This window comes from Rhinolophus sinicus, chromosome 3 (genome assembly GCF_057876585.1).
Source record: "Rhinolophus sinicus isolate RSI-liver-muscle chromosome 3, RSI-T2T, whole genome shotgun sequence".
NCBI classification, from domain to species: Eukaryota; Metazoa; Chordata; class Mammalia; order Chiroptera; family Rhinolophidae; genus Rhinolophus; species Rhinolophus sinicus.
This window is the reverse complement of record NC_142503.1, coordinates 68,229,540-68,256,793: the sequence shown is the minus strand read 5'-3', so window position 1 is coordinate 68,256,793 and position 27,254 is coordinate 68,229,540. Positions and strand designations below refer to the sequence as shown.

The 27,254-nt window shown below is 35.8% G+C and overlaps 1 protein-coding gene and 1 pseudogene across 1 annotated transcript in view; one reads left to right on the top strand and one right to left on the bottom strand.

The window, feature by feature from the left end:
- Positions 1 to 871: 871 nt before the first annotated feature.
- Positions 872 to 27,254, top strand: part of SLCO4C1 (solute carrier organic anion transporter family member 4C1) — a 51,667-nt gene continuing 25,284 nt past the window's right edge. Inside the window, exons 1-2 of the mRNA XM_019727929.3 lie at positions 872 to 1,325; positions 3,989 to 4,252. Of these exons, the coding sequence (XP_019583488.3) occupies positions 980 to 1,325; positions 3,989 to 4,252 (610 nt within the window). The 5' untranslated portion in view covers positions 872 to 979. The remainder of the gene's footprint in view (positions 1,326 to 3,988; positions 4,253 to 27,254) is intronic.
- LOC109445527 (aurora kinase A pseudogene) lies at positions 24,315 to 27,086 on the bottom strand (annotated as a pseudogene).

Genomic DNA, 27,254 nt, shown 5'->3' with positions numbered 1-27,254 from the left:
AAGCACCATAAGGCTAGGGGTATTTGTCAGTTTTTATGTACACTGTATCGCCAGAGCCTAGAACAGTGTTTGGCACACAGGAAATAATTTTTTTTTTTTTTTTTTTGGTGAGTGTATGAATAAACCGTAACTACTACTGCATACTGGTATTTAGTTCTTTAAAGTGTTTTTATTTATTCCACAGGTGGGAATTATTTACATGATTATCAATTTTCTTCATCTTAGATATGCAATATACTGCAGAAAGAATATCATATATATGCTTTTAAATTTTCTTAATTTCTGTTCCTTCAGTTTTGGGGAAGTAAAACCAAAAAGGTGCCAGTGTTGTGATGTTAATGCGGTGGTGTTGGGGGAAGAGGGGTTAGGTTGGACGGGATTTCCGTTTTTAGGGAGGATGACAGGTAAAAGTCTTACCATAATGCTCATCGAGTACCTGTGGCTGCTTGATTTTTGGAGTCCAGACCTAGTCTGGTTTGGTAAGCAGCTAAGGAAGAGAACTACAGGATATTTTCTTGAACGATCTCCCGATGCAACTCTGTTGACAGCTTTCCTGCCAGCATCCAAGGGGAGCTTTACCGCCACCAGACTCCTATAACCTCTGTTTGGTTCCCAGTCCCTGGGCTCCCCGAAGGAGCGCGGCGGGCTGCGGACGCAGCGCAGAGCCCTGGGCGCATCACCTGGCGGCGGCCAGGCAGCACGCCCACGCCGCGCACCCGCTCGCCCACGCCGAGCCTTCGGGTTGGCTCCAGCCGCGACAGGTGAGGCGCGGAGCACCGCTAACTACACAGCCAGGAGGCAGCAAGCTCGCCGAGGAGCGTTCCGGCAGCAACGGCGGCGGCGGCCAGAACCGTAGAAGGCGGGGAGGCGGGGAGTCTTCCCGCACGGGGGCGCTGCCACCTGCCCAGGGGAGGAGCCAGAGCGGGACCTGGTTTTTTGCTGCTCCGACGCCCTGGAGTTTAGAGAACCCATCCTGACCATGAAGCGCAGCAAAGGCATTGAGAACCCGGCTTTCGTCAACTCCAGCCCAGACACCCCGCGCCGTTTCTCTGCATCGCCCTCTTCCGTCGAGGTCTCTGCCTTGCCCCCCCATACCCAGAGAGAGGATTTGCAGCCACATGAACCTCAGGAGCCCCCAACGTCATTGGAGCCACCTCTGCCTGCAGCAACACCTGCTGGCTCCCGAGAGAGGTCCGGACCAGAGTCGCTGCCTGAGTTTGAGGAGGGGCCCTGCGGTTGGGGGAACTTCCAACCCCAGTGTCTCCAGCTCTGTAACACGCCCCAGGGGTTTCTGGTTCACTACTGCCTTTTGGCACTCACACAAGGTAAGATCCAATGCCAGCTGGTGAGGGCGTGGGCCGCCTGAGGGCGTGGAGGGGCGCGGAGAGCCGGGGGAGAAGAGGGACGGTGCGCGGGGAGCCAGGTGGTCCACGCGCCCTGCCTGGCGGCCCCGGCTGGGGACTTGCAAGTGCTCGCACTGACATTAACCAACTAGGTTAAGACTTCCACATTTCAGCTTCTCCTTTATCGCAAAACTATTGAATACTTGCCATACAGCCTTTCCTCTTGGGTGCTCTACCTCAGTTTAGCAGATTCGATTCCTCCGAGGAAAGTGGAAATTACTGGAGCCTTTCTGTGAGAACGGTTTGCCTTGGGGGAATCCATTCTTTAGGACAAAAGCATGCATTTAGCTGAACCACCCATTAAAGGGATTTTTTTTTCTTTTCTTTACACTATCTCGAACGGAAGGATTAATACATTTGCAGGTGAGGGTAGGGTGGTTCTCCAAGGAGAAACTTGTTGAATATTTGAATACGTGTAGTGTAGGTAAGATGTAAGCATTCATGTTTTCTTAGTATATTTAGTTTGAGTTGTAGTGGGAACAAGTGGAGTCCAGTAGATTAGAAAAAGGCTTCAGGCGTTGTTGAAGGGTGAGGTCTTTCAAACACTTCAAGAATTTTATGGTATCTGTTTTGTTCAAGGATCTCTTTTACGTTTTATTGGAAGTTACTGATAAAGTCCAGGTTTATTTGCAATCTAAGGTTTGGAGGAGCGAATGGTAGGGTAGACAGAGAATGGCTCCCATGAAAGAAAGCATAGTGAAGCTGCTGCGGTGTAGTGTCTAATGCAGGGAATGGAAAAAATGGGAAGTTACACTAACGAGACAAAGTGAGAAGGGGTAGGCATTTTGGTGGAGCATCTTGAAGGACATGATGAAGGTTGATTAGAATTTGATAGTATGTCGATATTTCTTGGTTACATCAGTCTTTTAAGATATTTTGGAAGCAGGCAGTCAATGACTGATGAGAAGAAATGCATTCCAAGAAATATTTGGAGAGGGGTTGGAAACTGCTCTTTTCTAAGATTAACAAAAGAATAAATCTAGATATATTCTTCCTGTTCTTATTCCTGCTCCTGTCTCAGAAGAATTTCATGTCCCTTGCTTTGCACAAGTTTGGTGCTAAGTATTTATTTGTTGATTGCATGTCATTTGCAGCTCTTCTGCTAAAGGTAGTTTTGTGTTAAAGAGTTATTTCTCTTTCCACTTTTCTTGTCCTCACCAAAGTTCATCTTCTCTCACTGTCTTGATCTTAGTTGTTCAAAATCCATGATTGTGAAGCATCTCAGTGTCAAAGGAATGGGAAGTTCAAAGAAGTTGGACACAGTAAAAAACTTCTTGCCTTCTGTTTTATCTTAAAACATATTCTGAAATTTTTATATTATCCCATTATACATAATTTTACATTTAATAGAGAATATTTTTTTAAACCTTATTATCAAATATAATTGGCACTCTTAGAAAAATGTGTCAGATGTAGCCTGGAGCAACATCTACCCAGAGGCCCCTGATTTAAGAAGCGTAATCTGAGATGATAGTGACCCAGTAAATTAATTATTGTTTAAATTTGAATGACTGAGATTATTACAGTGTTTCTCAAAGATAATCCTTGGGAAGGCCATTTTCATGGTATAGTAATAGGTGTTTAATTGAGAGAGAAAACCCACAAAACCTGTCAAGTGAGTTTACTGAATGCAACATTTCTCAGAGATAAACAGGATTTCTCTTTAATTTCTTAAAGTGCTTCTTACTTTCAAGCATTTATGATAGACATACTACAGTATTTTATGGAATTTCTTTTTTTTTTTTTTTAAGCAGAGTTCTTGGAACATTTGTAGCATAAAATTCACATTGGAATTCATAGGCTTAAAGTTCTACCACAACAGTTTACAAATTTACTTTTTCAGAGAAGTTTCATCATAAAGGCAATGAGTTCTAATGACTGACTTTTAATCAGTATGACAAGTGTCTCGGGAAGTTGATTTGGAGGATGAGGACATTTTCATCTTAGGGTTTCTAAAACTTCAATTTTCTTGAAATGTACTTGCAGTTTATAGGCTTAATAAAGCAAAATTTAAAGACATTATGGAGATCTTAGCTCAATTAATGAATGAAAACAATTCATGGTATCCTCTTACATAACTAGTTAAAAACTTTATAATTTGATCAGATGCTTTTTATTTTTATTTTATAGTAATGTTTAAACTGTAAATTTATTCTATCTAGACAGGATTTTTGTTGTCAGTCAAAATTTAATTTTCAACTTTTCCTTGCCTGCATTGTATAACTCCATCATAGTTAATAAGCAGATTAAGTGTTTTTTGTTTGTCATTTAAAAAAAAATAAAGTTAGCTACAATTTAGTATGTGCTAAGAATCAATTTTATTGAACACTTGAAAATTCACAAGTTTTCAATTTAAAAGCAAACTGCTTTATAAGGAAGTATATTTGGGTTGCCTACCTTTGAAAATTTGAGTCTTTTAAAATTGATATATTTAGTGCTCACTTCGGCAGCACGTGTACTAAAATTGGTACATTTAAAAATATCGAAAGGGACAAACAACCAAGCTTTAGTACACTGTGTTAATAATCATAATCTGTAAGGTAAAGTTATACTAATGCATATCAATTTCCTGTTTTCTCTTTTAGGTGTTGTAGTAAATGGCCTAATAAATATTAGCATTTCCACTATTGAGAAGCGCTATGAAATGAAGAGTTCCCTGACAGGCCTGATATCATCAAGCTATGATATCGCATTCTGCTTGTTATCTTTATTTGTATCATACACTGGTGAAAGAGGACACAAACCAAGATGGCTTGCATTTGCATCCTTTATGATAGGACTGGGAGCACTTGTATTCTCATTGCCAAAATTTTTTAGTGGAAAATACCAATTGGGGTCCCCTTTTGAAGGTAAGTGTCTGTTGTGTTTTGTTTGTCTCTTTTACTTTAAAAGCAGTATGACTGAGACTAGGCCATTAACTCTATATTATAACTCACTTTGTCCAGGTAAGTAGGGTAAGGACTTAATTCTCTTCCATGGCTCACTGCTTTGTTGTGATGGGAATTGTGTGAAGTAGGAGATTACAGAGACAAATTGTTCATTATTCATCACTTTACTGGTTCTCCAACTTTTTAATCCTCTGATACTCATTCCCCATATAACACACAATCCTCCTCCTAAAGTAACGACCTGTTTTCCTTTGCAGATGTGATGTCATTGGTGTTCTGAGATCTATTGTTTTTCCATTTGTGGTTTTATTTGCTGTGCTTACAGCTCTGTACCTGGACTTGTTGATTCCTGATTTGAGATAAAGAGAGGTGAAATTTATGTGAGAACTGAAGCTTTTCCTAAGAACTGAGGCTAGCTCTACTTATGACTCTAGTTTAGAGACACGGAACTTTGTGAGTTATCTAACGTGTTGCTCTGGTTAGATGAAGAAGCATTATTCTGAGGCTCCAAAAAGAAACTTGATTATTTAATTTTCTACTTTTTTTTCCACCAAAGAATCATTTTTAATGGGAAAACAATTACGGTAAAGCAAGAGGAATGTGCTAGTGAAAGTAGACCTTGGCATTTCTGTTGTCCTTCCTGGGACTTTTAATGGCAAATAAAGAATAAAACCAGAGGGCTACAAAATCAGAAGCTTTGAGGGTCTAGGTAAATGAAGAAAAGGCTTAGAATAGGAAGAAAAGAGAATTGGGACCTGCTGCAATGCAGATATTATTTTTAAAAAGTTAATATTGTTATATTTGTGGTAATTAATACTGAAAATTAATATTAAAGTGTCAACATTTCCCGAGACCAATTTCCCAGCTATAGAATGATAACAAATAGGAAAATATTTTCAATAACAAAGTATATATTATGCAGCATGGTTTTAGGAGGACAGTCATTACATAAGCATTCTTCATTTTGCAAATGAAAATAGAATATGCAAGCATGTGGACCAATAGAGGATGTTTTTAAAATGTGGTACAGTTCGGAATGAATGATGAGATAGACTACGTTATCGGTGGAAAGAGCACTTATTTTGAGTCTAGTACATTATTTAAAATTGGTCAAGATTTCGTTAAGGCCACGTTCACAAAATTTCACTGTGGGTAGTTTCAGGAACACGGCTCATAGGCTTTAGTTTAACACCTTTGAAATCTTAACAGTTAGGAAAAATGTAAATTTGAGTTTGTCATACAAGAGACATGACACTGATTCTATGATGGTAAAAATGTTATTGTGTTACTAGCACTTAGGAGTTTACTGTTGTAGTTGATCGAATCCCTCACTCTTGTAGTTGATCAGATGCCCCCCTTGTTCATATAGTGTATACAAACTCTGATAACACATCTCTGGCTTTCTAAAACAGAATCACCTATTCCAGTACAAAAGTCTGACCTGTCCTCAGCAATCTTCCTAGTTTCATCTCTTGCCATACACACCTTATGATATTCCATGTTGAACAATTTATGATTCCCAAAGGTAAATGGCCATATAGTAAGGTGTGTGTTTGTGGCCAGACTGAAGCCAAGAAGATTTTGAAGCGAGATCAGATACTTTTTGCATATTATTGTATACTATGCAAGTTTTCACCAAATTCTTATCGATATTTTTTATTATGTTAGGTGAAGTAGATTAGATTGAGGTATTGACTGATCTGTAAAGTTTTTACTCTAAGACTCATAACTTAAGTAATAGCTTATCTGTAGCAAATGAAAGCACTCAGTTGCTCTTATGTTAGTTTGTCATTCATACAATGAATATTTATTGATAGGAACTATACATGCTACTGAGATAATAGCAGTGAAACATTTTCGTGCTATCAGGATTTTATGTACTTATTAGTGGGATGAAATACAAAATTAATAAACAAGGTAATTGAAGATTGAGGTGAGTGTATGAAAGTACTAAATAGTATGAAGTAATAGTATACAAAAGGGCAAATAGCATACAAAAGGGCAAAGGGAAGGCTATTTTGATAATAACTGGATAATGGGAAGTTAGCTTTGGAAGATGCTTTCCAGGCTGGAGAAAAACATGATCTAGGACTTTGGAGCAATAAAGAGCTTGCTAGGTTCTAGAGGTTGTCAGTTTTGGCCAGATGACAGAACATGGCACGGGATAAGCGTGGAGAGGCAGGTAGATCCATGAGACCCTTGGATTTTCCATTAAGTGCAATGGGAAGTATGAGAAAGTTTTACACAGGGACGTGCATGATCTTATTTCTGTTTTTAAAATGATCATTTTGGCTTCTGTTGTCTCTGAGGTACAAGATTATGGGAGGAAATCACTCAGGAGGTTTTTCCTGTAGTTCAGGTGAGAGATAAAGGTGGTTGGAACTGGACTGGTAGCAGTGGACATCTAGAGGAGTGACTGATTTTCAATGTATTTTAAAGGAAAAAGAGATAAGACTTTCTAGTGGATTGATTGTGAAGGAGGATTGAATAATGACTCCTTGCTATTAGTCTTGAACAACTGGAGCCGTTTACTAGAATATGGAAGGCTAGGTCGGACAGAATTGGGAGTGGAAATCAAGAATTCAGGTTTGGACTTAAGTATGAACTGCATGATCTATATCCAACGTGGCAGTATATATGTTTTATATATGTAGAATATATATGTTTTATGTGAATGTGCAAGTCATTCTTTTTTCTTTTTTTAAAAAATTTATTGGGGTGACAATTGTTAGTAAAATTACATAGATTTCAGGTGTACAATTCTGTATTACATCATCTATAAATCCCATTGTGTGTTCACCACCCAGAGTCAGTTCTCCTTCCATCACCATATATTTGATCAAGTCATTCTTTAGTCTTCATCCCCAGAAGTACACATACTGGGTTTGATGGGCTTCCTCATTCTAATGTCACATCGACTTTTAGGAAGGGACGTACTATAATAGCTACTCTCCCACAGTCTATGTAAGAAGTGCTTAGCTGCTATTTTGAATTTTTACACTCATTTTTTTTTATATGAAAGTTTCCTTTCATAAAATACCATTGTGGTGTGTTTATGTATATGTGTAGGTATTTACAAAATGACAGATATAAAACTCAGGACTGGAATTGCATTACATATCTAAAAGTACTCAGACATTTAGAAACATAAGGAATGTTTAAAAAGCCCTCCTTTTTTAAAAATAAGGTAAAACCTTTAGGACAAGAGGGGATGTGATTTAATAGTGATTACATACAGATCAGTAACAGCTAAAATTAGTTTTTACGTTGTGTTTAATGTTTTTCAAATTTTATTACTCATAATAGGTTTTCTTTTTACAATATCAAATAATTTCAATATTTTTATGAATTTAAACCACTTCTTCCCCAATTTCAAATAGCCAGTTATAATGGTGTGTGCTTTCTTTAAAACATAATAACTTTTCTGCTCAAGCGAATTAATCCACTTCACAAATGGGATCCTGTAACCAAAAATCTGAATTGTTTGTCCAAGCAAAACTGGACATTAATATGAGAAAAGTAAACAAAGAGTTGAAAGCTTCCTGTAAATAAATTAGAAGCAAAGAAATGTATACTCTTCTTATGTAACACAATATAAATAGCCTGAAGAGAATAACATTAAGAAGTTATTTTATTCATTGAAATTATACATGTATTTTGATTTGAAAATGACATTTAGAGAATTAGCATACTCCCTGTGTTTTTTTGTTGTTGTTGGTGCTTTTGTTTTTGAATTTGAGGGAAATCAAAGTCAGGGCTCAGTTTGGATGAGATAATCTCTGCAAGAGGAGGTGAAAGTAAGGTATTATATAGTTGGTAAGTTGAAGGAAACAAAATGTGAAATATGATAAGCATGTATAATTTCCACAGGTGTGAGAATAACACAAAAGGAGGTTAGGAGTTAGCAAAAGGTAGAAAAGTGTGTTTGGAAACAGTTTGAATTTTCTATCCTGTAAAAAATAAATTTAAGTAGGTTTGGGAAACTATTTTTTTAAGGAAAGCTTTTGAGACCTAAGGATTAGAAGTGGTTATCTAACTTTGAATGGGGATAAAAACATTTATGAAACTGAAGTTTTGCTGGTTGTTATTGGATCCAAAAATGGAAGAATTAAAATTAAGAAAAATAAATTCTTCTAAGGCCTAAATTTTGCATGTTTTAACCTGAAAATAGAATACTGATAAGCATTTTCAAATAAATCATATTTAGCACTTTTGATATATTTAAACATAACATTAACATAACACAACATATTTTAATATCTTTTAAATATTTAAAAATGTAATAAATAAATAAATCTTTACCACATAACATTTTGTTTTCACCCTCACACTTAATTTCTTTTGGATGAGTGTTAATTTAATGTTAACACACTTCTTCCTGATTCAGTAGCCAAAAAAAGAAAATGCCCCATCATACTTTAGGCAAAGTTTATGGAAAATGAGAAGAGCAAAATAATCTTTTCTCTCTTTGAGACTTTGGGCTGGCGGTGATTAGTCGTTAGTTAAATTAATAGATACTTAGGAATTGTAGAGAAGTAATTACTAAATCCAATATAGCTCTTTTCCTTTATTGACCAATATTTGAATAACTTTTCCTAAGTTGCACTATTTTCTTGTTTCATTTTTCTATGTCTTTCTCTCAAAAAAATAAAATAAAATAAAATAAAATAAAAATGTAGCGCTCAACACAACACTTTCCACTTGCGTCAGCACTGAATTTCTAATGCTGTAGGTTGGTATTTCAGGTAGAGAATTCTGCCCAAAAGGACTTTGGTTATGCAAGATGACTACTTAAAAAAGTTAATTAGGAAAATAATTAGAGCATAACTCGAAATTGGACTTAATTTTTATTTACTGTTTTGTCTTTTATCTTGTATGCTTAAGGATTGTTTTTTTGTTTTTTGTTTTTTTGTTTTTTTTTTGGTAATGGGTTGCTTGCCTAGATTGGAGAAGACAGTGCCAAGAATCTTGAGTTTTTCAACCACTAATTCAATACAGGATGCTTTAATTTTGCTTGGCCTGTGAGTGTTCTTCCTTCTTGATATTACTTCTTCCTTATGGAAATAACTTTTATTTTTCTTATATTTTAGTTTTATTTTTACTGAAGTGAATAAAGAGGAGAGGTGATTTCTTAGGTTAGAAGTTATAATGGTGTATCTTAGAAGATATAATTTGTGTATAAAACAAATTGTTCAAAAACATTTTTAAATTTAACGCACACAATAAAAGAGGTAGAGCTAGTCAGTGCTCCAGATTTAATTATTATGATTTTAAATATCAGAGGCACTTCAGTCTTACCCAAACTTCCTAGATAATATGAATTACCCTGGAGATCCTGATTCAGTAAGTCTAGAGTAGGACTCAAATTAATATTAAAAAAAAATTACTCAGGTTATCTTATCAGTCCATTTTGGAAAATACATGTCCAGTTTAGTGTTTAATTATTTTGTAAAATTTCAACTCTGAGCATATAAAGAAAGGTTTTTTTTTCTTCCATTTCTGTACTATTGCTTTATATCTTCCTTTATAATAGGAGTTTCACAACCATTATGAAATACTAGGTACCTTAACGTAGCCAGTTTTGATGAAATTCATATGACCAAACTCCTGAAGGAGGAAACTCACAGCGAAAAATAAGTAGGAAAGCGTGTGTCAATGAGATGTTAGCACAAACTCAATTCTTCTCACACTTGTAGTTTGCAGATAGGTAGACTTTTAAAAAATCCATGGCCTTGATCAAGAGAATATTTTTCAACCTTTCCCAAAATGTGATCTGCAAAGCTTAATTTCTGAAGGTATTAAGAGTGTGTTAAAAATGGGTTCCATGGCTCAATGAGTTTGAGAAAAAAATGAAAGTTAAAGAGGTGTCTCTATTGCACCACTGTACACGTGAATGCATTTTGTGAATCTTTAGCTAGGTAAATGATACGTAGAGTTCTGAACTTATTGACCAAGGGACTCCATGTTATCCTTGTCCGTTTTAACCCTGTTCCACTGCTCACTTTACATTTTCTCCTCCAGGTTAGTGTTTCAGTGAACAGGCTGTGGGAAAGTCTCTTCGATGCTTTCTTATGTCTAAGTTATATGCTTTTGAAAGGTCTTGTTGGATTTAGAAACTTCATTATGGCCAGTATGTTGAACAACATGGGATGTATAGTAGGTAGTCAAGAAATGTTTATTGAGTTGTCAAATAGATTAATGAATGAATGGATCCCTTCAATGGAGGCATATTAGGAGACTGATGACTTGTCTTTCCACAGAAGGCAATAAGAGTAGGTAATGGCAGATAAAAGCAGTTTGGGGTACTCTGCACATTTTCCATAAACTTTGCCTAAAGTATGATGGGGCATTTTCTTTTTTTGGCTACTGAATCAGGAAGAAGTGCATTAAGATATCAGAGGCAAAAATTACTTACTATAAATGATCTTTATGGGTAAGATTTGGGATCTGAAAAATTTGCAATGTGAAAAAGGAAGCTAAAATGAGAAGCATATTCAGAAATAGTAGCAAATGCTTTGATATTTTACTTTTGTTTTTTTGTCTTAATTATTTGCTAAAATACTGATTTCGCTGTGTTATGTGCTCTACTTGTAATGTCAGGATTATTTCTTGATGGACTATTAATTGTGATTATCCCTATTTATCTTCATGTATAAAATAAAAGGAAATGCTCTGATGGGGCATTCAAGTGCACCACAGGCATAGTTCTGTCTAACCAGATATAATGTATGTGGGACGTAAAGATTAAGCAATGCTTTATGTAGCTTCCTCAGAAAGGGTTGGTAAAAATGTGGTTTGCAGCAAGAAATAAATGAGGAAATTCGATTTTCTTAGTCACTGTTCTTAAAAGTACACAAATTAGCCAGTGTGTGTTTTAATGTATTTTTTCTTTAATTTTAATGCTATTAAGCTCATTACATTGAGTGAAAGTATGCAGGAGAATAGCAGGGATATTACGGTCAGACAAAACTGACTTTAAATTTTTGCTCCAGGGCTGTCTGATAGTATTAAATGACCCTGGACAAGTTTCTTCAACTATAAATCATGATGATGATAACTGCTACCTCATAGGAAATTATACACAAGCAATGCTAAGGTAGTGCCTGGTGTTTGGTAACTGCTCGTTTAACTAGTAGCAGTGAATAATGATGTTTATAATAATTAAGTAACAGCTATACTGATGTAAAAAAAGTGCCTTTCGTGGTTTAGTTATTGGCAATGATAGTTACAAGATAGCATGAAAAACTAAAAATCTTTCAATATGGTACTTTTTTTTTTTTTTTTTTTTTTTTTTTTTTGTAGGCACCACTTGATATTGACAGGTTCCCAGAGTTTGGCCAAACAATTTGAAAGTAATATATTAGAAAGGGTTTTAATTAGATATGTTCCCAGAATTCTATTCTTATGAGATAAGAAAATAAATTTATTTGGTGTAGCTCAGATTAATCGGATCCACTCAAAATACCATGTTGAAATATTGTTTTCATATTATTTTATTTTATAATCTATTTAGTCAACCCTTCTTTGTTGTGTTTTTTGTTAATACATTTATTTTTTCTGGTTACAGAAGTTCTATTGGTCATTGTAAACAATTTCAATAATACTAAGTGGAAAGAGAAAAAAAACCCAATTTATTGTTATTCTTTTCTCAAGGCGAACAACTTTGGAATTATCTTAATGTTTTTACTGTGCCTTTATTTTACAGTTAATATAATATTTTGCATAGTTTGCAGCCTGTGAGCATTCTTACTCTTGCATAGCGTTCTATTTTATATTTTAATCTTTCTTATAGTTGAGTATTTACATTTAAAAAGTTTTCTATTATAAATTACCTCATTTTTATGTTTAAAGATTTTACTATATTTTGGTAATTATACAGTATTTAACATTTTGGAATTTCTTTTCATTTAGAATAATTCTCTGAAGACTCATCAGGGTTATGTTTATCAAACGTTCATTCCTTTTTATTGCTAATTAGTAAATATTTTATGGTATGGATGTACCACGGTTTGTTTAACCATTCACCTGTTTAGGGACATCTGAGTTGATCCAGTTTTTTGGCTATTAATAACAAAGTTATGAACATAACTTTTCTGTGTGAACATAGTTTTGATTTCTCTGGGATAGACTCTTAGGAATAACACTGCTGGGTCATATGATAATTCTATGTTTAGGTTTTTGAGAAACTATTAAACTGTATTTCCAGAGTGACTATACCATTTTAAATTCCCATCAGCAGTGTATGAGTGATCCAGTTTATCTGCGTCCTTGCCAGCATTTGGTGTTTTCATTATTTTTTATTTTAGCCATTCTGATAGTTGCAGTGAAATCTCATTGTGGTTTTAATTTGCATTTCACTAATGGCTAATGATGTTGAGAATCATTGCATACGCTCAGTTGCCATCTGTTTATCCTTCTTGGTGTAATATCTATTCATGTTTTTTTGCCCTTTTTCTAACTGGATTGTTTAATTTTTTGCTGTTAGGTTTCGAGAGTTATTGATGTATTCTAAGTACTAGATTTTTCCCCCCCCAAGTGTAGAGTTTTTAATTAATTTGTTTTTAATTAAAATATAGTTGACATACAATATTTTATTAGTTTTGGGTGTATAACATAGTGATTCTACATTTACTTTAGGATGTGATCACCATTGTATGTCTAGTAACCACCTGTCACTACAAAAACGTTTTTTATTTTTAATTAAAATTTATTGGGGTGACAATTGTTCGTAAAGATATGTAGATTTCAGATGTACAATTCTGTAATACATTATCTATATCTCACATTGTGTGTTCATTACCCAGAGTCAGTTCTCTTTCCATCACCATATATTAGACCCTGTTTACCCTCTTCTAGAGCTCCCCGTCCCCCTTACCCTGTGGAAACTCATAAACTATTGTCTATGTCTATAAGTTTTTGTTCCTTCATTTGTTTGTCTTGACCTGTTGTTGTTTTCAGTTTTATATACCACATATCAGTGAAATCATATGGTTCTCTACTTTTTCTGTCTGACTTATTTTGCTTAGCGTTATACTCTCAAGATCCATCCATGTTGTCACAAATGGTACTATTTCATCTTTTCTTACCGCTGAATAGTATTCCATTGTGTATATATACCACATCTTCTTTACCCATTCATCTATCAAAGGACATTTTGATTGTTTCTATGTCTTGGCCACCATAAATAAAGCTACAATGAACATTGGAGCACACATGTCTTTATGGATACATGTTTTCAGATTTTTTGGGTAGATACCCAGGAGAGGGATTGCTGGGTCACAAAAAGTTTTTATGATATTATTGACTATATTCCCTGTGCTGTACATTGCATCCCCACGACTTATTTATTTTATAACTGGAACTTTGTACCTCTTATTCCTCTTAATTTTTTCCCCCAACCCCCACCCCTCAGGCAACCATCAGTTCTCTATCTGTGAATTCGTTTCTGTTTTGTTTTTTTTTGTTTAGATTCCACATATAAGTGATATAATAAGGTATTTATCTTTCTCTGTTTGACTTATTTCACTTAGCATAATACCCTCTAGGTCCATCCATGTTGCTGCAAATGGCAAGAGTTCATTTTTTTAAATTGCTGAATAATATTCTAATATTCCATGGTGTGCGTGTGTAGATATAGATATAGATATAATCACATCTTCTTTATCCACTCATCCACCCATGGATACCTAGGTATATCTTGGCTTTTGTAAATAATGCTGCAATGAACATAGAGGTGCATATATTTTTTTAAGTTAGTGTTTTTGTTTTCTTTGGACAAATGTCCAGAAGTAGAATTGCAAGGTCATATGGTAGTTCTATTTTGAATTTTCCTTAGTGTCTGCCCCAGTTTATATTCCCACCATCAATGCACAAGGATTCCCATTTCCCCATATCTTGTTATTTGTTGATTTTTTGATAATAGCCATTCTGATAGGTGTGAGGTGATATCTCATTGTGGTTTTGATTTGCATTTCCCTGACTATTAATGATGTTGAGCATCTTTTCATACGTTTGTTGGCCATCTGTAGGTCTTTGTAAAAATGTCTGTTCAGGTCATCTACCCATTTTTTAACAGATTGTTTTTTTGATGTTGAATTGTATGAGTTCTTTATATATTAATTCCTTATCAGATATGTAATTTGAGAATAGCTTCTCTGGGTTGTCTTTTGGTTTTGTTGATGGTTTCCTTCATTGTGCTAAAGCTTTTTAGTTTGATGTAGTGCCATTTATTTATTTTTGCTTTTGTTCCCCTTGTCTGGGGAGATATATCCAAAAAAATACCTCTAAGACTGATATAAAGATTTTATTGCCTATATTTTCTTCTAAGAGTTTTATGGTGTTTCTGTCACAAATCAGCTTTATGGTGTTTCCTATGTATGTGACCATTCATTTTCTCTTGCTGCCTTCAGGATTCTCTTTTTATCTTTAACTTTTGCCATTTTAATTATGATATGTCTTGGTGTGGGTCTCTGGGTTCATCTTGTTTGGAACTCTCTGTGTTTCCTGGACCTGGATGTGATTTTCCTTCCCTACGTGAGAGAAGCTTTTTGTCATTATTTCTGCAAATAAATTTTCTGCCTATTTTTCTCTCTCTTCTCCTTTTGGGATCCCTATAATGCAAATGTTAGTGTGCTTGGTATTGCCCCAGAGGTCCCTTAATTCTTTTGTCTTTTTGCTGTTTTAAAAATTCTTTTTTCTTTTTGCTGTTTTGATTTGGTGATTTCTACCATTCAGTCTTCCAGGTCGCTAACCTGTTCTTCTGTATTATCTAATTTGCTGTTGATTTCCATTAGTATATTTTTCATTTCAGTGATTGTATTCTTTAGCTCTGATTCTTTATTATATTTTCTAACTCTTTGTTGAAGTTCTTGCTGAGTTCCTCTATGCTTCTCCTAAGTTCGGTGAGCATCCTTATGACCATAACTTTGAATTATTTACCAGAACAATTACTGATTTTTGTTTCATTTGGGTTTTTTTCCTGTTCCTTCATTTGTGATATATTTGTCTTTTCATTTTGTTTGACTTTCTGCATTTGTTTTTATGAATTAGACGAAATAGCTTTTTCTCCCAATCTTGAAGAGGTGCCCTTGTGTAGGAGTGACTTCTGTGTAGGCTGCTTGTGCCTGGTGTTAGCTGGTGCCCGCTTGGTAACCTCTCCGAGGCTGCTGGGTTGGTTGGCTGGTTGGTGCTGGCTGCTGCAGCCTGGGGCCCTGGGCTGGGGGAGGAAGGTTGGTAATTGCTAGATCCTTATCAGATAAGTGGTTTGCAAATATTTTCATCCAGTCACCAGCTTGTCTTTTTGCAACCCTCTTTAACAGGGTTTTCCACATAGCAAAATGTTTTAAATTTGATGAAGTTCAACTTTACCAATTTTTTTCTTTTATGGATTGTGCTTTTCAGGTCAAGTCTTAAGAATTCTTTGCCAAGGTTTAATCCCAAATACTTCTTTCTTTATTTTTTTTTTCCCCCTGAAAGTCCTATAGTTTTCCATTTTACATTTAAGTCTGTGATACATTTTGAGTTAATTTGACTCTCTTAAATTCCCAATTTGAATTCTCTGTTTCCTTCTTGTAACCCAAATATAAAGAAATGTATTTGTCACAGTAATTATTACTCTTTGGAAAGGGGAAAATATACGGAAGTCATTGTTCAGAGAAATTCTGAAATCCCACTGGGAAAATGGTATGGTTGTTCCTTAGCTAAACCCTATTTCTGCTTCTTGGGAGGGGCTTCATAGTTTATTGTTCTCTGTGGATCCTTTTTTTTATCATCTTTGGTTACAAATGGAGACTGTACTCCTTGGATGCTTAGAAGCTATATCAGCCTGTTCTTACCTATAGGAATTGGGGAACTAAGGGTCACTTTAATACTCATTCAGTCATAATCTGCCTTAGAAGAGGCTAATGGTTCATTTGGTAGTGCAGCTCTTTGAAAAACTAGTTTATCTAATTGTTTCAGGTATATGTATGAATAACCACACTCATAATTTTGCTATATTTCTTTCTTAACCTCATGCCTCTCTCTGGACTTAATTAAGCCTACAGACTAATGGGAGAGCCATACCCTTAGGTACTTTTCTCTGAGACATATTTTCCAATTAAAAGCATTTGCTTGATGCCACCTTAATCCATCCAATAGTATTCACAATGGATGGGGCCATAGCCTTGATTTTCTCCACGTCACAGTCTTTTTCAATTGATCTTTATTCCTCAAAAGCCTTCTGACTTTTATCTTTCATAGGATTTGGTTGAGAAGCAGTTGCCTCTTCTAACTCTAAAGTTCTAGTCTTTCTAATCCGTTTCATTCCACCCAGAATATTTGGCAAAGATCCATTGAACACCAAAAATGACTTTACCTTCAGTTATTTTGGTTATTGGAAAGTGTCAGAAACTCAACGTCCCATAAAGTTCCGTAGGATATTAAAATATGTTACTTAAAAAAGAAATTTAGCACACAAGCTTATATCCTTGTTCATTACATTATTTAACATACAGGAGACAGTAGATACTTGTTGAATAGGGGAGGGACATCCTAAAATGCACAGGAGAGCCCCCCCCCCCCAAACAAATGAGGAGGGGAACAAGGAACTATTTCAGAAAGTTGAGGAATTAACAAAGTTAAAGGATTTCTTTATTGAAATAATTCTAAGGATCTATAATATTATTGAATTGTTCATGGGGTATCTAGTAATAATATGTGGTAATATTCATTTCTTAAAAATATGGATAAATTACCCATAGCCATGTCATTTTCTTTTAGTAAATTGTGTTTCTTGTTATCTCCATATGTTATCAATCTAGTAATTTTTTCCCAGTTTCAATTCCAATAATAAAAGCAATTAAGTCTGTAATAAAAAGTATTTTACCTTTAGACAAGCTGTAGAAGAACTCCAGAGCTTGCTTGTTAATTGTCCTACTGCTCTTGTTTTTCTCCACCACTTATCTGAAGCCCACTGGTGGTGGCTAACATTTCAGTCTTGGTTCCAGGTGGGAGAATAACTGTATTAACATTACCCCAGGATGATATTTTGCTGATAGGTTTCTGTGGATTTTCTTGTGTTGGAGATGTGTTTTTATCGGGACAAAGATAAAAGTGGATGCAGAGGTATCAAAGGAAAAAAAAATGGACAGCGCTAGATATTCGGTGTCCTGCCAGATCCGTCATTCACTATTTATCATCCCACAGAAGCCCTATGGACTATATCACCCTGGCATGTTTGTCTCCTGGTTTCTAATTGAGTTCAGCCTGTTGGGAAGAAAGATATTGTAGTGCTTATTTTCCAGGTGTGCTACCCACTAGACATGTTGCAAAAATTGCTGTGTGCTTCTGCTCAGACCACATTCTCAGAAGGTGCCCCCTACAGCTACAGTCCTTGCAGGGTTTCAGTAACTGGCCTTCACTGTTTGTTTCCTTAACTCTGCCTTTGTAAACAACCCACCCCATAAAACAATCTGCGTTCAAAAAAAAAAAAAAAAAAAAATGTTAAACTTGCTGCAGTTAACCCTTTTGTCTGTATCCTCCTGCAACCTTAACCAATACAGAAGAATATCCATACAGGTTCTAATTTTAGTCTTTTAAAAAAATATTTCAAGTTCCTCCTTTCAAATGACTGCTGTTCTGAAATGAAATTGTACTAATACCTTATAACAAGTTGGGAACCTTGTATTTTATTTTTTTTTCTGTATTGGAACAGTTTAAAGGACACACAAGGATTGATAGTTTTTGATTGAGCTTTAATATAAATTCTCCAGGAAAAAACATTTCAGATAGGTTAATTTTAGAGATAGACTTTAATTTATTCCAGAATCATAGCTTCATTCGAGTTTTATATCATTTATAGTCAAAATTTTAATTTTAAGAGGTTTTCAAATCTCTTGGTATAAGATTGTACATAGAATTTTTCTAATGTTTCAAAGTTTTTTTTATGTATTTGTGGTCATTCCTAGTATATGCATAGTATTGGATTCTGTTTTTCTTATTTTTTAATGGGTTAATACCGGGTTAGGTCAGGAGTTTGCATTTTAGAGAAGATAAAGAGATTGACTGTTAGATCTTATGTCAAAAGTTTTTGTACTTTTTTATCTCGATAGTCAGAAAGCCTTACAGAAAGTTTTGAATTCACATCCCAAGATATTTAACCAATTAACTTCACTTTATGTCACCATTAACTATAAGATTAGTCTGTTAGGCCCTTAATTCTTAGAGATTTTGTGGCAGTTAATCGAATTTTTACTTTACTCATCTGTAAAATGAGGAAAGTAATCGTACCTCCTTCACAGAATGTTTCTGGGGATTAGATAAGATAATGCATATCAGTGAATGACCATGCATAAAGTAAGCTCTCAGTAAATATTACTGTTATTATTGTTATTAACATGTGTGAGTCTGAGTAATAAGTAAAGCATGATAAACAAGAACCCAGTGAATTATATAGCCAGTTAAAACTTTAGGGCTTATAGTCCCTGAAAGAAGAAAGAATTTCCTTTGGGCAATTCAGGGGAACTTTTAATAGGAAGTGGAATTTGAGCTGGGCTTGAACAAGGGTACAATTTCAGTAGGAAAAGCATATGGTGTGTCCATGATAGGCATGGACTATAATATTGAAGGATTTTTATGTTTTAAACTTGATTATTAGACAATGGATGTTATAAACCAATATTGGAAAATCAGGTAGAAAAGTTGGCTCTGTGAGAAAGAGGGTGAGTTTGTTTTAGAAATCTGGCATTAGAAAATATAGTTCTAGAGCCTAAGAGAGATTGGAAGTTCAACATTGAGATTTGGCATCATCTTCACAGTTTCTATATGCGTTACAGTAGATGCTCATTCTAAAGAGAGAGCTAGTCAGAGAGAAGGTGAAAGGCAAAATCCTAAATCTTGACAATAGGAATCATTAAATGATCATTGATAACACTAACCCTCTAAGATTTAAGTCTACCTATACAAGGGTTAGTTAAATTAAAAAAAAATTTAATTACCTAGGGTTGTTTTGTTTTACTTCACACCTCGGTCATACTTCAAACCAGTGTGTTTTAAAAGTGTTTTATAGAGCACTAGTTCTGTGAGACGATAGACGTTAATGGAGGAAAACAGCAACTTGAATATCTGATGGATGATGTATAAAACTTAATCATATTACATATAAATGCACGCATATTACTGTTTAAGAGGATATGTGCAAGAATAGAGTACAGAGTTTTTCAAACTAATTTGAACCCTTTTGTTGATGGAAATTCTCAGAAGCCTAGGGTTCCATAAAGTATACTTGGGGAAACCATGCCTTATACCTTGTTAGTTGATGGGTCAGCTTATTAAACTGTAGCTCAATGCTCATTGGGGGATCAGAAGAATAGGAATCAGATTATTGGGTTATGGATGCATAATGTGACTTTGGGCTTCAGTTTCTTCATTTGTAAAATGCAGAGTGTCATTGTAAAGATTTGGTTTGGAAATATTTGTGAAAGCTTTGAGTATTGAGAAGCAACATACAGTATATATATATATATATATATATATATATATATATATATATATATAGTTTGAACAATATACATATTGTTAGAACAAATGCAATGTGAATAAAATAAGATATACTTCATTGTAGTTAAAGGTTAGTGTGTTTTTTTCAGAAGGTGCCGTTTGTATTTGTAACCTCACTGTTTTTCCTTTGTACATTCCTAATTTGATCATTGCTTATTTTGGAATTTCTTATCCCATTCTTATATTACTTAAGTACTCAATAGCCTCTGTCCCCCTGAGTATTCTGAAGTCCTTTAGAAGTGTTTGTGACACTTGATATACAGTATCCTGTTGGTATTCTCTACAAAGAACATTCTCAGTAGTCCATATGTCTGTGCAATTCAGAGTGTCTTGTCAAAATCCAGTCTAAGCTATGTCTTGGTGAAGACTGTTCATGGCATGTTTCCCTGGCACCAGTTATGCAGATTGAAGTATATATATTTATAGATATATTTTTTAATTTTAGGGACATTTTCTTAAATTATATCTGTGAGCATTTTATTCCATGATGTTAGGTTTTTTTCCTCAGGTACTTCAATTATGTGTACATATGATATCCTTTGGCCTATATATATATATATATATATATATATAATATATATTATATATACATATATATTTATATATATGTATATATATGTCTATATCTATATCTAGCTATCTATATAACATTTCCTCTTTTTTTTCTTTATCATTCATTGCGCTCACTTTTTTCACTTCTATACTATATATGCCTGTTACTATGTTTTTCAGTCTGTTCACCTTTGTGTCCCTTTCAATTTTATCTTCATTTCTATGGGGTTTTGATTTTTCCCTTTTACTTCTTTCCTGGATTCTGCCAGCATATGTTTCATCTCTTTCTTTCACCATTTATTTTCTAAGTTATTTCATTTCTGGTTTGCTCTCTTCCCCTATAAATAATTGCTTTGTGTTCACACTTTTCATCGGCTCCATGAAATTGTGTGTGTGTGATAAATGTCCTAATCTTAATTTAATAAAGGTACGTTTTTGTTTCTTACAACATCTTTGTATGGATGCTGTGGTAGCTCCTTTTGAAAATCACTTTATTGACTCAGTTGGGTTCCCATAGGAGCTGAGTGATCAGGCTGCATCCCAGGCAGGTTGGTGGCACAAGCAAAGGCTCGCTCCTCTTTCAGTTCTTGCAAAGGTGTCCTGAACTGTCTGTGATGTTCCCTGTGCAACCTCTTCCCACCTACCTTTTCTATTTTTATGGACGACAGAAGCTCAAGAAGGCCATGCTGCCACCCATCTCATCTCTGGTTCCCACATTGGTTTCAGGCAGGGGAAATCGGGGCTTCAGACTGTTGCTGCTGACCTTTGGCAACGGTGTTTTTCGTGCTTTCTCTGCCACCAGCTGTCTTTAGGCCTGGACAGCAGGGTCCTGCCCTGAGCCCTGTGCATAGAGGGGCCCACATCACAGACACTGAAACTCAAAGATAGTTTTTTTTCTGTAAAGTTTAGCAAGAAAGGTTTCTGAAAGATTGGTAACAGGATAGGTGAGCAGAGAGAGGTTATACTGTAGGAGAAGGCTATAGGGATGAGCTACTTCCTTCAGACCAGAAGATGCTGTTAAGACTTGGGAATAGTCAAGTTTAAGCAAAAGCAACAGCCCTTTCTCCTTCTTCAGAGCAGTGGCTAGGAGATGGGAAGTAGAGCCAGGGGAGAAGAATTCCAGTAACTTCCTGGGAAGGGTAGAAAAGAGGCTGTTTTTGATTAAAGTTGTCCACTTCAAAGTACCTGATGCAGGTAATTAGGCAGACCTGGTTTCCCAGAAAACGATGCTGCTCCTCAAAAGGCCTGGGTACCTCCTAGAAATACTGTCAGAAAACTGTGGCTGGGGGTGTGGAGCCCTATCTCAGACTGGAGCTTCCTGCCTTGGCAGCAGGATGGACCCAGAGGAAAGTGTAGTGCCTTTTAAATTCCAGGTTTTGAAGCTAAGTGCCTGGAGAGTAGCAGGCTGCAGGTCTCTGAGTGGGGTGAGGGTTGATACTTCTAAACATTCTGGTATGTTATTTTGAATTTTATTTTGCCATTTTGCCTTTAGTTCCTGCAAATGACTGGAAACAGGTTTTTCTATTAAGTGAAATTCTAAGCGTTAATTTTGTTAGCAACTCTCCATGTTCATAAACAACATAGGAGGTCCCTCTTGTGGTGTATTCTCAAATCACATGCTTTTAAATTAGTGTTGAAAGTATTTTGTCTGATTTTTTATTTTTATTTTTTTACCTTTTCACTCTTTTATAAAGGATTTTATTTTTATTAGTTTCAGGTGTACAAAACTACATAGTGATTGGACATTTATATACCTCGCAAAGAGAAATTTTTCTATGTTCCATTAGAAGTTGAAATTCTAGGTTCAAAAGTTTCCTCAACTAATAATATCACCGAATTTTCAAGCAAATCTAGCTATTTTATAAAGCTAATTATAACAGATGTAATTTACTAAATTATTTAATATTACTTATGATTACTTCTTCAAGTCCCCATGGCATCTCTGAAATATACTCTCTAGTAGTTTTTATTTTTTTTCCAGAAAAAATTAAGTCTACGACATTTTAAATATATTTAAATATTTGTCTTTTGACTTTATGTTTAAATAACAGTTGGAGCATAACATTTGTGAGTCCCATTATCTTTCACTGGTTTACCTTTTGTCATTCCTTTACTGTCTTTATGGGATTGATGTTGCTGTAGCAAAGTCTGAGGCCAGCTAAGTGTTTTTCATTTCTTTCTGCATGATGTGACTATTTTTCTTTTGCTGACTGTCAAAGAAATCTTTCGTCTTTAAAATCTAATAAGTTTACAAGGGAATGTCTTATTGTTTAAAGTCTTGTAACAAATTTTTCTGGGATGCTCTCTATACCTTTTAAAATTGTAGATCAGTCTTCATTTACTTCAGGAGAGTTTCGTAAGTTTTACCTTTGAATATATATGTGTTTTTTCTATTCTGATTGATTATACATGTGTTTGATTTCCTTTCTAAAATTTTCTCTCTAATCTTTTAAGTCTTAGTTTTTGTTCCTTTAATTGTATTCATATTTCTGAAACCTGTTCTGTCTGTCCTGTAATTCTCACAGTCTCTAGTCTCTCCATTCCAGTATGACTTCTATGTGGTAGTTTTCCTTTTTTATTTCATGTCTTTCCTGGGTTCTTTCAGCCCATTTTTTTTACTTCTCTAATCTCACCACATTTATGAGCTATAACAGGGGTGTCCAAACTGCGGCCCTCAATCCATTGTTAATTGGCCCACAGCAAATTCCAAAAAATATATTTAATTTACTTAAATAAACCAGGTGAGGCAATACGTACTTCACCTCGAGTGAGTGGCCCGGCTGTTTGTGTATTTTACCGCATATAGCCCTTGGTAAAAAATGTTGAAAAAAGTTTGGACACCCCTGAGTTATAATGATAAAATCCCTGCTTTCGGCTTTTGATTTTAAGACACAATTATTTTCATTACTTTTTTTAAAGTTTGGCAATATGGTAATTTTTAAGTTTATATCATGGTGACATTTTCTTTTGGAGACTATTATGCCATGTCATTTGCTTTTCAGTTTTGTTATTCACCTTTTAATAAGGTAAATTACTTTTTGGACAGCGTTTTTATAAAATGTTTGTGTTAGTTTTCTATTGCTACATAACGTATTTTGCAGAGTTAACCTGAAACAGCACAAATATATTATCTTACCATCTTTATGGGTCGAAGGTCTGGCACAGCTCAGCTGGGTTCTCTGCTCAGAGTCTCAAACTCAAGGTGTTACCTGGCTGCATTCTCATTTGAGACTCTAGAGAAGAATCCTTTTCCAAACTCATTAAAACTGTTAGAAGTATCAGTTTCTTGGAATTGTTGAACTACGATCCCCATGTCCTTGTTGCTCATCAGTGGGAGCTGCTCTCAGCGTCTAGAAGCTCCCACAGTCCTTGGCACATGAGCCTTCCCACCTTAAAAGTCAGCAGTGGCTCATAGAATTTCCTTTGGCTTCAGATTTCTGACGTTTGCTGCTGCTACCAGCTAGAGAAAATGCCTGCTTTTAAAGGTTCATGTGATTGGATTGAGGACAACCTTTCTGACTAGTTCAAAGTCAACTGAGCAGTAACCTTAAATTAACAGGAGAATTCCTTTTGCTAGTGTAGCATAGTCAAAGGTGTGATCTTGTCACACCTTTGTGATATTATTCATAGTACTGATTATAGTGTTTACCTCTTGCTTACTTTAAACAATTTGCTCTCTCGGAGTGAGAAAGATGAAAATTAAAGTCCATTTTAGCTTTTTCTATTTTTGCATCTCCAGTAGTATTTGTTTAGTAGTGGTATCTGCTGCTATACAGTTTTATTTATTTATTTTTTAAATTTATTTTTAATGTTTATGAAAGTTTAAGGTTTTATTTATAATGGGTTGTTTTATTCTATACTTTAAATATTTTTAATACTTTTGATTTTTAGAAGTTTCAGATTTACAGAAAAATTGTGACTATAATATAGAGTTTCCACATGCGCTACAACCATTTTCCCCTATTATTAACATCTTACTTTGTATGCTACATTTCTTTTTTTCCCCACACATATATCTTTATTTTAACATTTCAAAGAATCACATCCTCATTCTGACAGCTTCATCAGGCATGGCCACACAGTAAGCTACACAGACACTCACTTGGAAGGTTATTGGTTGGAAGGTTATCGGAGCAGCTCTTGAGTGATCGAGTCAGGGCAAAGGGGCCACTTCACCCACAGCTGACTCGGGGTTCACCTTCCACAAGGACGCTTTACTCCAAATGGGCTGCGGGGCGCTGCACTCAAACCCTGCCTCCGGATTATAAAACCAGTGAAATCAGCGTGATTCTCATGGCCACTTTCACTTCAGAGTGTCGTGTTTACTAAAGTGGAACTTTCTGAATGAGGAGGCGGAGATACTGCCAGCTCATTAAAAACAAACAAACAAAAAAAAAACACAAAAACAATTTGTAGCGCTCTGGCTCAGAGGGAATCAGTCGGCAATAATATCAGGAGCCTCTTTCTGACAGGAGCCTGTTCCAGCAGCCGTGGCTCATGGGTTTCTCCCCCACCGACTGTGTTAAGATTACTTGGTAGTTGATTCTTTGTTTGTTTGTTTGTTTGGCTGCTTGATGGTTTTGAAGAATTTGCTGTGACCCAGGGGTGTTCGAGTACTTCTTTCAAGGTTGGCCTCTGGCTGGGGTTATACTTCAACAGTCCTGAAATGAAGTCCTGGGCTCCTTCTGCTACAAAGTCACGGAATGTGAATTCAACCAGCAGTAATCATTTGTAGGTCTCTTGGTATGTGCTTACCTCCAAAGGAGGCTAAAAATTCATAGCAAAGAAGTCCAGGGCTGCAGAGATCCACCTTGTCATCCTGCATTCTGTCTTCAGTCATCTCAGGGGGCAAGTGGCCTAGAGTACCAGAGCGGGTGGTGCTTCTGGTGGATGGGGCATGTACGGCCCACCCCAAATCTTCCTCTTAAGCTCTCCAGCTGATCCAAGGAGCAGATGCTCTGGCTTAAGGTCTCTTTGCATAACTCTCTTTGATTGAAAGTAGGACAGCATTTGCCAGTTCTGTGATACAAGGAGCAGTTCTCTGCTCATCAAACCTGGATAGTTTTTGAAGTTCTCTACAGACAGCTCTAAGAGGTGCATATTCCAGAATTAGGTAAACTCTGGTGGCATCATGGAAATGATCATACAGTCTGAGAATGTTTGGGTGCCTAAAATGGGACTGTATTTCTACTTCTCTTCTCAGCTGATGCTCAACTCCTGCTTTTTCCAGTTGAACTTCAAATAATAATTTACAGAGTCAGGATGAACTTTCTTTGTTTTTTCTCTTGCCAAATAAGCATGACCGAACTTTCATTTACCCAGCCGGCGAACAATCTCAGGATCTTCCAAAGCCTTTTGTCTTATTTTATTTTACTTTATTATTATTTTTTTATTCTTTATTTTTCTGTTTTGATGCCAGTTCCTTTTCAGAATTATTTCCAGGGCTTGGTGGCAGGGGCTGCTCACTCTTTTGGGTATTATTCAGTGGCCTGGAGACGGGATAAGGGACACTGGTGGCCTGCAATTGTTTCTGCTTCAGGTTCTGAACCGGCTTTATGGCTGGAGACAAGCTTTTGTGCTTGTGAAAGAGCACTCTGAGAGGAGTTTGAAGGACGTAAGACTCTCTGAGGCTAACCCCTGTTTGCAGTACCAGATGCTGAGAAGGAAATTGCAGAGTTACCAGAACCCGTTTTGGATCATCACCAGGTGGAACTGTAGTGTTAACAGACCCTGAAGTGCAGTTTTCTTTAGATTTGTCGATGATGCCTGTTGGCTCCTGCCTCTAACCCAAAGCCGCCCAGTCCTCCCAGGGTTCCTACAGTTCTTATGATTAATGAACTAGTATTGATACATCATCTGAAATGTTTGTACTTATTAACTGAACTCCAAAATTTATTCAGATTTCCTTAATTTTTATCTAATGTTCTTTTTCTGTTCCAGGATCTGATCCAGGAACCATAGTAACATTTAGTTGTCATGCTTGCTTGGCTCCTCTTGGCTGTGATAATAGCTCAGTTTTTTTTTTTTTTTTGTTTTTTTTTTTTTTAAGACTTTGGCAGTTTTAAGGAGTACTGGTTAAATGTTTTGTAGACTGTCCTTCAGTTGGGATTTGTCTGATGTTTTTCCTAGGTTGGACTGGGGTTATGAGATTTTTTGGGGGAGGACCACACAGGTAAAATGCCATTTTCATCACATGGTATCAGGGTATATGCTATCAACATCACATATCACTCTTGATGACGATCTTGATCATCTGGCTGAGGTAGTGTTTTTCAGGTTATCCAGTCTGAAGTCACTCTTTTTGTTCCCACTCTCCATATTATACTCTTTGGAAGAAAGTCATTATGTGTACCTACACCTTAGAAATGGGGAGCTATGCTCTAGCTCTTTGAGGGTAGAGTGTCTACATAAATTAGTGGAAATTGTTCTATACTAGAGATTTGTCTCTTCTTTATTTATTCACTTATTTTTCAATGTGTTGGGTAGATACATACTTTATACTTTGGCTTATGATCCAATGATAATTTATTTTCTTGCTCAAATTATTCCATATTTGGCTACCAGAGTCCCTTCAGTTGGCTCCTGTGTATCTTTGATACACCTTCATCATTGGGTTTTTTGTTTTTTTGATCACTTACTTTCTGGCAGTATGAAATGATCCAGGCTCATCCTGTATATTTCCTGCTCCAGACTGAGAATCAACCATTTCTCCAAGAGGCCTTTTAATTAGAGGATGAGAAATAACTGTATCATCTAGAATACAGTGATTATGTGCAGTTCCTTTTGCCTGCAGTCTTGCAGACTCCACTCATTCCAAAGTTACCTAGATCAGCATCCTTACCCCCACCGTCTTTAGTAAGGTTGTTTCATACAT